This window comes from Alosa alosa, chromosome 18 (genome assembly GCF_017589495.1).
Source record: "Alosa alosa isolate M-15738 ecotype Scorff River chromosome 18, AALO_Geno_1.1, whole genome shotgun sequence".
Classification (NCBI taxonomy): Eukaryota; Metazoa; Chordata; class Actinopteri; order Clupeiformes; family Clupeidae; genus Alosa; species Alosa alosa.
In genome coordinates this window covers 9,877,918-9,894,685 of record NC_063206.1, presented here as the reverse complement: position 1 = coordinate 9,894,685, position 16,768 = coordinate 9,877,918, and the positions used below count along the sequence as shown (strand labels likewise).

Here is a 16,768-nt window from a genome sequence, read left to right as displayed (position 1 = left end):
CGCCGCCCAGTCCAGCACATTTTTTCCACAAAAATAAATCACGCTGAAAGGCCTATATGATTCTAACTGTCTCACTAAATTGCATTATCCACACTCAATTCTCACTGGTATCTGCTAGACAACAAGTACCAAAACATGATTAGTTCATAGATTTCACATGTAAAATTGATTTTATACAACCCCACCCCCATCTTGCCTGTTCATAATTCTGAGAAATTGTTGAATTGTGTGCATGTGTGCGTGTACATGTTTATGTTTATGTGTGTGGGTGTGTGTGTGTGTGCGTGCTTGTGTGTTTGCCTGCATGTGCATGCATGCGTACATATGTCTACTGTGTGAGTATGTGTCAAACGTATGATTACTGTGAATGTATGTTTGTGCGTGTGTATCTGTTTATGCACATGTGTGCACATGGAATGGGTTAACATGACCCCTGGAGGCAAACATACGGAAAAAATTGGTCATCCTAGGCCCTACGGTTCTCAAGATATTCACAGAAAACTGTGTCTGCCCTACCCTACTTACCCTACAGATCAAAACAAAAAACAATGGTTCCATGCTATCCATGTGGGGTTACATGCCCACCAAGTTTCGTGTACCCCGGTCTTTCAGTGTCCCGGGAATCCTTGTTGGTGTACGGTCACTAAATGTACACATAAATTATTTTATTGTAAGGCCCCCCATGAACGAAAGTTCACAAAACTTGGCATGCATTCGGAGGGTGTCATAATGATCCTACACTTTTCATTTTGTGCAGTTTTGACCATGTCAGCCAGAGATATTGTGATGAAAACACCTAATTTTTTTGCTTTTAATTTTTTAACTAGGTGGCTATACATGAAATAAGTGGTAATGGGATGGGTTGACATGCCCCCTTGAGACCAACATACAAAAAAAAAGGTGGACCTCCTAGGCCCTACGGTTCTCGGGATATTCACAGAAAACTGTCTCTGGCCACCTACAGGCCAGTTGGTGTTTAGTAACATAAATTAATTTATTGTGTGGCCCCCCATGAACGGAATTCCACGAAACTTGGCGTGCATTCAGAGGGTGTCATAATGATCCTACACTTCCAATTTCGTGCAGTTTTGACTATGTTAGGTCACAGATACCTGCGATTACAACACCTCATTTTTACTTTTTTGTGTTTAACTAGGTGGCGCTATACATGAAATGAGTGGTTATGGAATGGGTTGACATGGCCCCTTGAGATCAACATACAAAAAAAATGGTCCTCCTAAACCTTACGGTTCTCGAGATATTCACAGATGTGCACATGGAATGGGTTAACATGACCCCTGGAGGCAAACATTCGGAAAAAATTGGTCATCCTAGGCCCTACGGTTCTCAAGATATTCACAGAAAACTGTGTCTGCCCTACCCTCCTTTCGGGGGGTGCAGTCCAGCGGGGGGGGCTACAGATCAAAACGAAAAACGATGGTTCCATGCTATCCATATGGGGTTACATGCCCACCAAGTTTTGTCTACCCCGGTCTTTGTCTACCTGTAGACTAGGTGGCCAGGTTTAAATGGACCTACAAACTAAAGTGCTTTGTTATATCATTCCAAAGCAATATCCACCCCTATTGTGTTGATGTAGCATAGTTTATTGTAAAAACACAACATTTGGTTGTGATGAATGTCCACAGCCGTTAGGCATGGTAGTAATGGGCAGCTGATTATAAAGAGGGTGTATTTAAGTATGAGTATGAAGAAGTTGAACACTTGAACTAACAGTGCACATTTATGAAAGTGAATTTATTCACTTAAATCTGTATGATCTGAATTTTTATCTAGGTTAGCTCTTGTAAGTAAGTAAAGTAGGTAACATTTATTTTTATAGCACATTTATACACAGTTTACACTGATCAAAGTGCTGAAGTATGAACTTGCACAACACTGCCTACAGAGCATAGGCCTACCTGTAAATTGTCATTGGTCAAATGTGCCTTCCGGACACATTTGTCTAAAGTCTACTTTTATGGCTGGCTGTGAAATTACTGCTCAGAGTTTCTATTATATTCATGTCTGTACACTTTTATTGTCACTTACTGTCAAGTTTCTTGTAAATGTAATGGCATTTATCATGGCATTTATTTGGCTTTTTTAAATTATTACTCTGTTAACAATAGGCTACATTGTTTTACACCTGTCAAATCATGTGATGGGAACATATGCACCCAATTGTAAAAGCAGCTAAAATGTTTCTTGACCTGGCTAAACAGCAATGATTTACCTTATGACTGAGTAGTGTACCTTAAGATTGTAGTACAATGTAATCAAGGCAATCACAAAGAAAATAATTAGGTTTCCTGCATGACCCATTCCGAATGAATTTTCTCTGATATATTAAATACAACACATTGGGCTTGGCAAGAAATTTGGCAAAACTACTTTCACACAAGTGATGGCACCCCTGCGCTCACATACAGGAAAGATATTCAGAATTTGTTTAGCATTTCACACTTTGTTAATCGTAACAATATTAAAATAAATATCTTCAAAGATAGATATAATCACTTAACTTAAAAAACACAAGCTCAAAACGTTCACTTGCTAATGGCCCTGAAAAACTCAGCAGCTGGCATCTGGGAAAGCACCACCCGCCAGACAGAGAGGGTGTTGTTCCCGCTTCAAAATGCTCGCATTCACATGCTGTGCCCTCAGACCCGGAGCTCAGCTCTCCAGTTGTATGCTTTGTCTTAAATTACAAAAAAACAACTCTGTGCTGGAGAGAATTCTTAGCGATCCTTCTTTGCGCACGCCCCACAGCTCCAAGTTCTCAAGTCTGGAGCCGTCCAGTTTCATGCTTTAACAATCTCAAAATCACAATCCACAGTATGTTATGGAATGTGGATCATATTATAACTACATTATATTGATAGCTGCACAGCTACTCCATCAAAATGTAGCCTAAATAATATGTCATAGTCTTAGGAAATCAGAGATTGTGATCTTCATCCAAAGTCCAGTTCCTCAATAAAATCCTTGCAATATTCACAAAGTGTAATATTTTGTAGAGAATATATTAAAAAAGTAAATGCAGAATCTGAACAATTGGATAATCAATTAAATAAATTATTTCCTATTTAGAAATGAATTTATACTACTGTAGATCTCCTTATTATGAAATTTATTCATGCCATGTTGGTAGATAGACAGACATGGTCATGCCCACTAGCAGGGATAGGGAGGGCATCCGGGTAGCGCCACTCTCCTGGGTGGACTGGTATGTGTGGTACTCACAACATGCCAACGGCCAAGCACGTACGTCCCTGTCAAGTCAGACGTACCCTATGGCAACAACTGGAACGGTCGAGGACAATGGAAGCGCCTACCTGAGATTATCGGCAAGAGATAGAGAATGTAGAAAAATAAACAGGACAGAAATACACATGTAAACTAGAAAAATAAACTTTTTTTTCCCCTCTCACATACTTCCACAAACACCTTAGTACCCTCAAAGAAAAAAAAAAACACTACACAGTTTGTAACAAAAATTTTTAATTAAAAAGTCATATACATTGAAGATATCAATGCTGCATTCCAATGCAAATATGTAAACCAATAAACTGAACGCGACATAAATCACATTTACATCATTATGAAATAGCAGTTTGCAACAAGCAAACCATATGCTTTTCAACAAAGCCAACAAAATGTCCACATCTAACTGGAGATTGCATCCAGCTTGTAGAGACTCCACACCCCCAAACTAAATAACTACAAAAAACAACACATGGCTCGACATAGGGAAAACATGCATGAATGCTCATCCCATGCAGAACGTAACGAATTAGCATGAGAAGGGAAGCACAGGCCGACTCTCTGTTAAGCCATGCCTTCATCTTGGTCCAGGAGCACGGCGCGGCTGGAGAAGACGTCAGCCAGCATGTGCTTGGGGATCTCGGAGCCGCGCACTCGAAGGGTATAGCAGGCGTCCTCCACCTTGGCCAGGCTCTGTCGGAGTGTGTGCAGCTTCTTGGACACCTCGTAAGGGCCCGTGTTGCCGATGTAGGCGAAGCCATCGTGAACTTCGCGCAGGAAGCCGCCCAGCTGGAAGGGTGTGTCCATGTCGCCGTTGCCTACGCTGCTGATGCACATGCGCATCAGCTCGCCCGTGAGGTCGGCCACACCCAGCAGGTAGTCCGTGGGGGTCACCTGGAAGGTCAGCACGGCCGGCTCCTGCCGCACGGTCATGACCTGGTCACTCTGAGAGAGAAGAAAGAGAACATAGGATGGAGAAAGGTTTGTGTTGAATTGCAAAAAATCATTGAAAAAGTCTTTGTGATGATGAGTTTACAAAACAACAGAAATTGGAAGTACTAACAATAAACTAAGTACATTTTATTTAACACATTTAAAATCAAAACGCTTTACAACATAAAACAAAGAGAAAAGTTTGACAGCTTCTATTCTCCACTTAGGATTACACAATTGCATACATTTACACTGTAAAGTACTGTCCGCCAGCCACAGTTAAACATTTGCTGAGAGATAACAATATAAATGTGTTTTAAATTTAAATACAATAACAGATGACACATCTGAGGTCACTTCAGAGATCATTTAAATAAAGTTCATTGATCAATGATCATTTAAATATCATTTAATAAAGTTTTGGTGGGGTGGTGGCAAAGGCATTCTTTTGTAAAACCTTCTTTAAATTTGTACATAATGAAAATCTTTATTAAAATTGTATTATAAGACAATTGAAAGATACTCACTGGTTATGGATGTATTCTAATTATTATGCAATGCAATAAAAAAACATGTCTATAGAGGCCCGGAAGGGTCACAATTGTGATATTATTTGGATCCTTTGTGTTCAATACTTTTGTATTCTCGTGTGATATTTTTCTCTTGTGAGTACTTTTACGTTCCCTCACAATGACTTTAATTTTTACGAGGGAATGCAACCCGTTGTGAGGGAGCACAAAGGTATTCTGAGGAAATGCAAAAGTATTGCAAGAGAACACAAAAGTAGCCCAAAAAATAAATTCTCACCTTAAAAAAAAGAAAAATTCTCACCATGAGCCTTCGGGGGACCGTGCATGCCTAACTTTATGGTTAATTAAAAGACATAAATGTAACTGTTTATTATCTTTCCTCTTTATTATTATCACTAGCATTACAGACTCAATGGGTCTGTATTGCCAACGCAACAGTTGCAACTTCAAATGAAAGTCTGCCTTGAGATTACATCTATACCACATAACCAAAACAAACAAGATGTTGGTGCCCCCGTTAAAGTAAGCACGTAGAATCCAAAAATATACCCCAAGCTGTTTGGCTTGGAGCCTAACGGCAGTTCTCCTCAGAAAATTGTGCCAGTGCACCGTGCAGTAGCTCATCGTCTCTCGCTCAAAATAGAAAACAGAGATAGCCATTCTTGCCCATCTGATAAGCAGGGTGCAAGTGCTTTTAAAAACGTAGTCACTTTATTTCGGAAGCAAACAGACAAAGAGACAGACAGGGGAAGAAGAGACACTGTGCAAGAAAGAGGGTTAGAAAAAGGTTACATGTAATACTGGATGAAGCTCAATAAATATACAGCCATGGAGGAGAATAAGAGAAAGAAACTGGAAGAGCATGTGTGGGTGAGAAACAGAAAGCAATGAATAATACAAATAACAAAATTGATGCAGAGGGACAACTTCATTAATGACTAAACTCAGGAAGACAGAAGAGCATAGATCTCCATGCAGTGGCCAAGTTCATCCTGCCTGCAAACATATTATTATCCTACTATATATATATTATTGCTGAACTGCTGAAGCAAATATGAGGCTTTAAGTTCGGCCACTGACACAGGAGTTCTATGTTGTGTTACGTGGTAGACCACTATGGGAGGGATACCTTGGCATCTTCCTTCTCGCCCCTCATAAACACCAGCCTTGCATTGATCTCCTCCAGACTGATGAGGGTGCGATGTCTTATAAAGTGCTGGAAAGATACGGCCTCCACATACTCCTGAATACCTGGAAAGGATGTGAATACGATACCTGAATACACGGCTCACAACACATATTTATGATTATGGTATTTAGCAGACGCTTTTGTCCAAAGCGACACACAAATAACAACAACACAAAGTTAAATTTAACAGTAAACAATTTGGTAAGACTACATTAAGGAGATTGGCAATAATAAACTATATCAATTCAATCAATAGCCTAATGAAAATAAATAAATACTATAATATACAAACCATAACGCATAAGAATACAGCCTGTAACTTATTTGAATTGAAAGAAAGTATTGTTAAATATTCCAGTTTTTTCTACTTGAAACTTTCTGAAGACACAAAGACCATATGAACTTGATTGGAGAAGCAGAAAGAAGCAGAAATATCTTCTTCAAGAAAGATCTGAGGAAGATGAAATGAAATGCTACAGCTTTCTTATCATGCCACATGGCAAAAGATTTCTTGTGCAAGCCACCACATTAGACAGAAGTCAATATTTCCTTGCGCAATACCCAAATAACTAGAAAGACTACAAGTCTGTGGTTGACTTTTAACAGCTGCAATTAACATCAAAGGCAAACTTTAGCTAATACAGTTTACACAAGAGTAAAACATTCACCCATTCACTCACTGTCTGCCTTTATGCTCAATGACTTTGGGAGACCCAACAGCAACAACAATCTCATGCTGCTGTTGACTTCAAAGCTATATACATATGAGCCTTGGGTTCGGTTCTCCTAACAGGAAAAGTGATAAGATTATCAAAGAGGATACAGAGGCATCCTTCAGCACACGCATCTCTTTGGAGGTTTACTTAACCAAACACACATCTATCCAAACAAGACTCACATTCCTACGGAGGGTCATTAAACAGGGATGACTAGAAAGGGATCATATGAGCTTATTTTATAACCTTGCATACAAAACAGGGCTATGGTTATATTAATGCTTTGGGTCACCAACAACCTAGAGGTACAATACAGACTCATAACCTTTTTTGACAATTTGAGCAAATAGCTCCTTGCAGTCTGTATTTTTAGTGTGTGCAATAAAAAAAAAACTCTGGTGCTTGTACACAGCCCTGGCTCTGTAAATGGAAAAGTAAAATGAAGTGACAGGTATTTGGCAGATACTTGCATCCAAAGCAACATGGACAACATGGACAGTGGATACTGGAATCAAATCAACCAATAGTCAGGTGGTGACTCTAATGCTGCTCCAGCTCACCCAATGAAACATAGCGGTAAGAACCAACTGACCAAGCCATAAACAATCCCAGGAGCATGGACAGGAATATGAATAACCTCCTTTAGGTATCCTAAAATTAAAGCCTTTATAGGGACACTATGTTATGCCTTGTCACTTCATCATGGCAACTTTATTGGTGCTTATCTAACTTGTGTTATCACTCTTAAACAAACTTACTCTAACACTAGTTTAAAACCGGAAAAATAAGAATATTTTGGACTCAACTCTGTTGAGTGTTAAACTCTTGTCATTTGCAAGACACAGATACCACCAAGCAAGCTATAATCCTTTCTCAATACCACCTCTGTCCCCTAACAAGATTTATCTTTTCAAATTATCAGCCACCATGCCAGTGGAAGATATTCCACTTTGAGCCAAAATGAAGGATTAGTTCTTTCCCCCTCACCCTAGTCTTCCATGAACAGATCGGCTAATCATATCTCTTTCCTTCTCTCTGGAGAGGTTACATTTGGTGCGTGCGGAAACGTGGTCAGCAAGCAGTCCTGTCCACCACACACACAGGGTCCCTGATGCCAACATTCAGGCTGGGCACTGATAAAGTCAGCTGTCATTATGCTGTTGGCGCCTGGCATTGCTTGGCTGGTTAAATAGAAAAGTCCTAAAAGGAGCTCCTGCCAAATGCTGACCACCAGTTGACCTCTATGTCCTGTCGACCCAACTGTCACAGCAATTCTTTTTGTGCTTGCTATCTGAACAATGGCTCTCAACACTCTCTATTTCCAATGGCTGATGGTGTTGTGTTTGGTCCAGACACGCAACTCATTGCTGGATTGCTGTGTCCTTAGCATAGCTTCACCCCATTATTCAGGTTGACTGATTTGAGGCCTAGAAAGTAAAATAGGTACAACAACATGTTAAAATGTCCCTCAAGACACTGACTGTTACAGAACTGCTCCCAATCTGCAACACTAAGCCAGGTTGTTTCCATGGCAGCCTCAGTTGTGAAAGTAATTGTGGTGAATAATTACTTGACAAAAACACAGCAGACTTCGGCAGGATTCCAGATATCCAAGATTCAGGCTTTACTTTACAATAACGCGCGTCAAGGGAGAATACAGCTTTCAGCTCGGAAGCATCGACTACAATTTTAAAGACTACCGGAAGAGGCTGGCCTTTTATGCTCAATTTGCAAAGGTGTGGTTCAAGTGGTGGTCATAGGTACAACATCCTGTGATTGGCTTTCTCTTCCCGCCGTTCCAGTCAGCCACACCTACACACACCTACTTGCTATTAACATATTAGGCAGGCTCCTCAGGTAGAAATGTCATACAGGATGTTCTAAACATTCTTACACTTAAATCATTGTACTCCTTGTACTGAGACTATAAAAATGATACCAAACATGAATACATTTACAGTTAATAACACAAACATATAATTCAGCTAAGGTTTAACCTAGGGTCTTTGTCTAACCAAAGACAGAACAAAGGAGTTTGTGGACAGATGGTAGAAGCAAATTGTGCCCAGCCAGCGGGGAGCATTTCACACCTACATCTGCATTGAATCTGCATCTAGTCTGGGGCAAGAAAATGACATATAAAAAATAATTCCCATCAGTTGCATAAAACAATATTCATAATACACATCATTCGTATGTTAAGGGCTCTATGGGAACAAGAGGAAGCAGAAATCAAGGCCAAAATAAAGCTTGTTCTGCTAAATACCCAAAGCATAGCAATGCATATAGACGATTACAAAACAGTAAGTCACTTTGCTGTTTGCACAGAAGCACATTATAGCTACATGTAAAAGTAAACAGGGGTTACTATCTTACTAGGTCTGGAACTGTAAAGTCACTTTAAACATGACAAATGGTATGTATAAGATGAGTGTACCTTTCTCAAGGCAGCATAATGAATGAGGTACCATGTTAACGCGTAGTACTAGCAAGCTTTTTTATTTGCTTGTCTGTCGGGTCAACATTCATTCATCTGAAACGGCTCATCGTACTGTATAAAGTGCACAGCATGTCTGTTTTCAAGAACGTCCAATGATTACCCATGGTTGCCTGACCCTGCTAAAACCTGTCTGTTCAGTAAATATGGGTAAAAAACAAAAGTCGCACTCCATTGGATACCACTGGGCATGACTCATCACACCACCATCTTTCCTCAACCCTGAGATCAGCATGTAAGTCAGGTATTTAAATGTGGCAGCCAGGGATGGATTACTGCACGGGCCTACCGGGCTCAGGCCCAGGGACCCAAGGGGTCAGGGGGCCCTGAAGCCCAAGCCATTGCATGGAATTATTGCCTTAATATCAACACATCAGGATGTACAGTAGGCTATGAATCCAATACTTGAATTCAAGTATTGGCCATCCCCAAAATGCACCAGAATACAGGAAATCACATCAAACAAATTAAACATTTTCTGGGGGAGGAAATCGAAAGCATGACAGAGAAAGAGGACACCAGGCTACTTCAGATGTTAGTGCCTTTCTAAAGAACGGATGCCAGCTAGCATGGCTGTGTTACAATAGCCTACATTCAGAATCAAGAAACTTAAAATCAGACATCTGGCAGTCTTTTTCAGTTGTGTGTGTCAAGTGCTCCTTTTGTGAGACAGAAGGCAAAACTGAATATCCCACCTGCATGTCCTACGGGCGGGAGCGGGTCCTAATGTTATAGATGCGGGCAGGAGTGGGACTAAAAGTGGCACATTATTGCGGGAGAGAATGTTGCAGGGGCGGGTGGGCAGGCAGGCGTGCGTGCGGGCACGGGATTGAGAAATCCGTCCCTCGCAGACTTCTACAACAAACACCTGTAAACTAAAGAAAGTTTATGCCACATAGCTACCTGTAAAATAAAAAAAAAATAAAAAAACACTGTGTTCTGTGAAAATGACTCATGAGTCAGAGATTTGATGACCGACTTGCTGCACAAAAAGAAAAAGCACCACACAGCTGAAGCAGCAACATCAAAAACGCCACATGAAAAATGTCACATGAACATGCATGCACATTTTCATGTGTTAAAACAGAACAGAACAGAACAAAAATGTGTTGACTGGGCTTATCTTGACCCAAAGAGTAAAAAAAAAACAGCAGTGTTTGAACCTGCAGTGATCACACTAAACCATAAAAAGTGGTTTATCGGCTATCTGTTGCACTCTTCAAAGCTTCCCATATCAGTGGCAATTATTGTCAAATTCAGCCCTGCAATATTCGTAATGGCCCGGTCACAAAAACAACACCATTAAACTAGCTGCCTTCCAACCTTTTTTTTCTGCCTTTTTTTTTTTTTATCAGCTTTCGTGTGAGAGGGTACACATAATAGGTCTCCCACACAATCTAATAAAGATGACAAAATCAAATACATTTAAAAAAAAAAAAAAAAAACTGATAGGAAGTGCCATTGGTCACGTCGCAAGGGATGAATCAGTGAATTCCCTGTGACCATAATCTAAAAACCACTTCCCACCAGCTGGCTATCAGCTAAAACGCTTAGCCCCCTCCCTCCTTGATGGCTTCCTCAGAAACACAACAGACCTTGTGTCTCCACAGCAGAGTGCAGAAAAAAATGCTGATAGGGTATGAAGGGGACTTTATCTATAGTTGTTTCAGTCCCATTCTATCAGCTCTATGATGGATTTGCATGATGTATACGTGGAATGGGTGCTCTCAGAAAATGACTCCCATATCAGTTCATTATGAAAAAGAAAACAGAGGAGGGTTTGGTCCCGTTATGAGGGGGAAACGAGCCCAATCTGTGTGTTAATCGTGTGAACCTGCTGGCTGCAAGAGCTTTAATGTAACAACTGCAACAACTTTTCAAGTATGATATACCAGCTAATTGCATTAAAACAAATTTGGTCCGTTTTATAATATGAAAAAAAAAAACCTGGTGTGCAAAGATTGTATGTCCATTTACCCCCCTCACAGGCCCAACTGGAAATCTATAGATCAGCTATAAATGATTTCTCACTGAAATAGACTATGATCACAAATTGGGTATTGTGCATTTCTTCAAATGTTCTACGGATGTTTCTATCCTGAATAACCAGCAACAGTCATAGTGCAAGGGCCCATTTCAATGTTTCTGAGCTCGCAGTGCCATTTTCCCCATCCCATTACACTGAAAAATCCCACAATTATTATTTGTAAATCAACTGCTTACTATGCACTCCGAGCAGAAGCAATATGCCATGTCAGAATAAACTTTGAATTAGTCATGGTCTATCTGTGCAATACCTGCATGTCTAAAACATGTCTATTTAATTAAAAGAAATGGTAATCAGACATAGGAGCTCAAACTAATTTGCTAGCATACCTTTAACAGTCAAGAAGTAAAAGATGTTAAAAGTAACATATAATGAAAATGTCACTTTTTCAGTGACTTTACACATGTATTTAGGTCATTGGGATGGCTACCAAAGCAAAAACACTGAAATAACAAAACCCATGGGGTATACTACGAATCTCGATTAGTGGGTTAGCGAGGTATGTTGCGATCAAAGCCAGGGTATGCTGTGACACGAAAGTGGATCTGTTTTAGCATCGCTATATCACCATGGTATCTTATGCTCGCAACTAAACCTGGTCGGGAGGAGGTTATGTGCAAATGGTGCATTCATGGCACTTGGGAATGATGAGGACCGCCCCCATGGCTACTTTGTTTTTCCCACAGCAAGTGTTCATGTGCTTTGCCGTCGGAATGTGTGACAAACACGGATGCCACAACAAAGGTTTAAACATACGCTCACTAATCCTAAACAAACTACTTTATTTGCTTAAAATATAGTGTAAGACGCTTGTGAAAGAAAGATGTGCAGCTTTCAAGTGACAAAAACGGCAAATTCCCAAGTTTACATTAAAACTGTTGGACATGAAAGGCCACATGGACTACAAACGAACTACAAAGTGACGACAAAAGTGATGATGAGCCCCTAGCTGGGCAACTCTGTTAGCAAAATCTAGCCCCAGTTTCCGACCTCTGACTCACTCATTACATGACATGAATGATGCGGAATGATGATGTTTTCACTGGGAATTTTTTTTTCCCCGATGCCCATGAACGCTAGGAAAGTTATAGCTCAAATCGTGTAATCTACCGCCCACTGACCAATCAATTGTCTTGAAAAACAAAGTTCTCTCACGTGTAGGATTCTGTCATATATCTTACAGGTGGAGCTCCGGCTCTACAAACATTTTGGATCTTTAATTGTGTTGTGCGTGCAAATATGCCACTAAGGACGTGCATACCATACAACATCTGATGACAATCGATTTATTTGATGGTATAGGCTAGACACTAAAAATGACCGCTCATAAATGCGGAAGTAATTGTTTTTTAATATAGGCGGTCCACGTTTCATGATTGGCCAACGTCATCCCAACACCGAGAACGCGCACAGATCTGAGCTGAAAGCCTAGTTTGACAAATATATCACATAACTGCTATCGTAGTATCACTTAACGTATACCCCCCCGAGTCAAGGCTTTGTGAAGCCTCGATATGTCTACATAGCCTAGATATGTCTAACGTGCTTCGTAGTATACCCCACCAGTCATTTGTTTATGACCTGCCTAAGTCTGGTCTCTATTCAGTGAGATAAGAATGAGCAGTTCAGGATTCCTACCTTCATGAAATCAAGAAGGGGATCATTTTTAATAGATTAAACCATCTAAGTTTCATCTATCTGGACCCAGTCTCCGCTCACGACTGAAGAACGAAAGTGCGAAAATTTGTCCCACAAGCCCAAAATATTGATGGAAAGCCATCATGCAATATGCTTGTGTTTGAAAAGGAACCGGCACATAAATACATTGATGTGATCTTTGAATGCAAAAGACGTTATAAACAATCAGTGCATAAATGGCCAACAAGACAAGGGAACCAATCACAAGTGTGGAGGGGGGATGAGTCCGGAACCCAGACACCACTTTTGAGTATTCTGAAGGTGTCGTGTAGCCTGGAAAAATTCAAACTCATTCACAAAGTGAATAGAGTCTGGTGACTCATTATTGGGATTCGTTTCCAACACTTGCATCACAACTGGCACTAACTTTGAAATAATTGGTCCAGCCTTACCAATCACATTGATCAGAGATTCCGAATGTTACTTCCTATTTCACCAAAACTTTACAAACTGAAAATAAACAGTATCAACAGTCAGGAAACAATCTATATGGGTCTACCTTTGCTGTAAATAAATTTCAGCATTTTCCCAAATGCATTTTTTGATGTTTGCAGGTGTTGCTGCTACTGTTGATTGCATTGTTTCGGTTTCGTCTTCCCCTTTCGTCACACTGATTGGCCTGACATTTTTCTTGTCTGAGGGAAACGGTTATGAACTATGGTGTTCCAGACTAGATCTTTCTGGAAGAAGATCTAGGTGGATGGGGAATAGCTATGTATTGTGGGCCTAAGGCCATCCTTAAAAATATTTTCGTTTGCCGTAACCCGACCGACCCTGTCAATTTAGAACCGACCCAAATATTTATTTTTTCCCCTTTTAGTCCGACCGACTTGCCGGTTGTAAACTTGCGTTAATTGTTTTTTTTTACTCTAAACAACCAATACAAATACAATAAAATAATATTTATTTTAGTAGGCCCAAGTATTGTGAATATAAATTGCCTACATGCAAACGTGGCTCACTTAAAAAAAAAACCTGTGGCGTCATCTCTACACCATTGGTTTTAGCCTACGCATGTCACACTATGGCCTACGCTTCGTTTCATTCACACAAACTGATAACGCTTTTTACTTGGCACGAAGTTCTGGAAGAACTGTGGCCAGATCTTTTCTCATCCCTCCTCCCCCTAGTCTAACGATGACCGTGGTCGGAGTATTGAAATTGGTTGTGGTCTATTCAGCATTTCTCAAAATATGGGTCCGCAACATGGAGACTGCTGGTCCGCTGGAGTCGGGAGGAAATTAGGCCCGGTGCTTCATCTGATAATTTGCTGCGCAGTTGATCAAGAAACCGCGGATCGACGAAAAAAGAAAACAAACGTTTCTGCTATCGATGTCATTAAACATGGAGCCCTACAATTAAGTGGTGGTATGAGCATTCATTCAGTGCGCGTCTGTGCGAGAGAAACTGAAACTAATCGATAACGTTGGTATCAAAGCTCCGCTTCAACCTGTTGGAAGGCTATTTATTTATTTAACGAAACTTAATAGAACTACGTTGTTTTTGGAACTTCCTTAGAAACAGAGCAGAGACTGTATAATACACTGTATAGCATTGAGTATTGTATAGTCAAATTTCAATATAACGTGGCCAAGAGCTATTGTAGCCTTCTTTCTGGGTACATGTAGATGAGCCCTATGACCCAAAAGTCTGCCATGACCGGGCCTCAGGTCAAAGAAGTTTGAGAAAGGCTGGTCTATATAACCTGCATCAGAATGAGGTTTTGCAATGGTGCGCCTGAAGGCACGGGTTGAAGACCCAGTCAGTTACGCCACGATATGCACATTTGTGTAAATTCATTCCTACGTAATCACCATGACCAAAATTTTACTTTTTTTTTTACTTTGAATCTTGAAAAAAAAAAAATATTGACCTACCTACCGACCCATTTTTAAAATTTTTTGGCTGTTACTGCAAACAAAAATATTTTTAAGGATGGCCTAATTCAACAAAAACAGATGACGGAAGGTGCCTGTTTGATAGCCGCAGTGAAATACTAACGAAGGCTGCTCTGTTGATGATGCTTCTTGTGCAAAAAGATTGCTTTCTTGGTGATTTTGTTTTGTTGCTTTTGGTTGGGCATTTAGGCTACTGTCAGCACGTTATACCAAAAAAGAAGCCTTGACCAATCCCAGGGGCAATCCGACGCATTTACATCTGCCGCCAACCAAAGTTGTTGTTGTGTCCCGCGTGTTGTGTAACATTTGATTGGCTTTCAGCTTATCCCTGAAAACAACTGTTTTAGCACAAAAATCTGTTCCACGCAATATGTGGTATCAAGTTCAAGGAAATTTTTGGAGAATTTTCTACCAAATTCAAGGCATAGTATAAAGCACATGGTTAAAAAGCACTGATCTAACCAGTAACCCACCTGAATCCAAGTATTATCAGGGCAATTTCGGAACTTAGCACTCAAGAATCTCTGGTGCAAACCTTTCATCGTATGGTCTTCTACTAAGTAATCACAACCTGAACTTGGCATCGCTGCCATCATGACAACAGTGTAACAACAAATGCTGGCATTTGTACTGCGCAATGGAGGCAGGGGCTTGTGCTTGTGCACTCACTCACCAGGGGTGAAAGCTCTGTGGAACTGATACAAGTCCTCCCCTCTCAGCTCCTCCGCAATCTGCCCAATCTTCTGCCTCACACTGTCCAGCTTCCCATCAGCTTCTTCCAACACTTCCTCCACATTTGGAACACTGGAGATATTATAACATTTTACATTATTTATCAAATAAACATCCAACAATGCGTGGATGGATATATGCAATATATTTTGTTTTTACCTGGTAACTCTGTGAAGCAAAAAAATAGTCCTCTTGCTTTCAATTGTGATGTCACGACTTATCTTGACCAGTCGCTCATACTTGTCATGTTTAGTGTCAAGCTCCTGCTGAAACGCTGACATGAAGAAGGATAAACAAATGAGCCTACATGCGTAAGTGTTAAACTGAGTACAAAGATAAGACAAGACAACACCTGGCACCTTTTTAATCAGAACATTCTACACACATTTTATGGTCAAACTATTCAAATCCCAGTGATTCTGTACCTCAACGCTCTTAATTGTCCCATAGTGTCTAGACATTATGGCGTGAACTCTTTGACGTCAATGAAGTTACGCAGTATGATTGGACAGGGATTAGGATTGGGAATCTCTGCTGAATAACCCAGTTTGACCTACCGCAAGGCAGGGCAACAGGGCCTTTACCTCTGAAAGAAGACAGCACAGCTGAAGATGGGTTTATGTTAGAAGTTTCACGTTGATCGTTCTTCTGAATCTGTGTACCATCGGTTTTCTTTTTGCGGGGACATCCTTCCCCTGAGGAGAACAAAAGATTCCGTGATTCAGCTCAGTGCGACAACGGGCAAATACATTGAAATCTGGAATAGTATGTTACATTGTAGCTATACGTCCATTGCTGTATGTAAACATGCAATGCTGCAAGCAAGCCAACAAACACAAACGAGTGAGTGCATGTAGGAGATGTCCGTATGCGTCGTGAGTCTCGTGAAAAAGACACCGACAAATTACCTTCTCTTTTGCTCATGACTTAATTGTATCCTTGTTCCACTTGATAATAATAGACTTTCAATGCCTCCAACAACAAAATACAAATTTAAAAGACGACAACAATTCGGCGTGGGGTTCTTCGTTTGCTGTCGCCTACGTAACGTCAGTAGGCTATGGATGTGCATCGAGGCAATGTCTTACAGAAATATTGCTTCACACAGGGACTAATTTCTTAATCAGGAAACTGAGGGGGTATGTTTTTGTAATAGTATATCGCACGTAAGAGTCGAAGAATCTAATATATCTAATTTACTATCTTCTTCAGCACTGGCATGTAAGACGGACACCTTTCATTTCTAGGACTTGCGCCATAT

General features: G+C 40.5%; 1 protein-coding gene across 1 annotated transcript; it reads right to left on the bottom strand.

Moving 5' to 3' along the window:
• Positions 1-3,487: 3,487 nt before the first annotated feature.
• On the bottom strand, positions 3,488-16,625 carry tsnax (translin-associated factor X). The gene is made up of 6 exons (XM_048269071.1): positions 16,416-16,625; positions 16,092-16,202; positions 15,667-15,781; positions 15,449-15,579; positions 5,860-5,981; positions 3,488-4,212 (listed from the first exon to the last, which is right to left on the bottom strand). The coding sequence occupies exons 1-6, from the start codon at positions 16,429-16,431 to the stop codon at positions 3,832-3,834; spliced, it is 876 nt and encodes a 291-aa protein (XP_048125028.1). The 5' UTR covers positions 16,432-16,625; the 3' UTR covers positions 3,488-3,831.
• Between the last annotated feature and the right edge of the window lie 143 nt (positions 16,626-16,768).

Coding starts and splice junctions, on each gene's coding strand:
- tsnax (XM_048269071.1), bottom strand. Junction 15,782..16,091: donor TGTGCTGTCTTCTTTCAGAG/GTAAAGGCCCTG, acceptor TCTTCATGTCAG/CGTTTCAGCAGGAGCTTGAC. Junction 4,213..5,859: donor GCGAGAAGGAAGATGCCAAG/GTATCCCTCCCA, acceptor CTTCTCTCTCAG/AGTGACCAGGTCATGACCGT.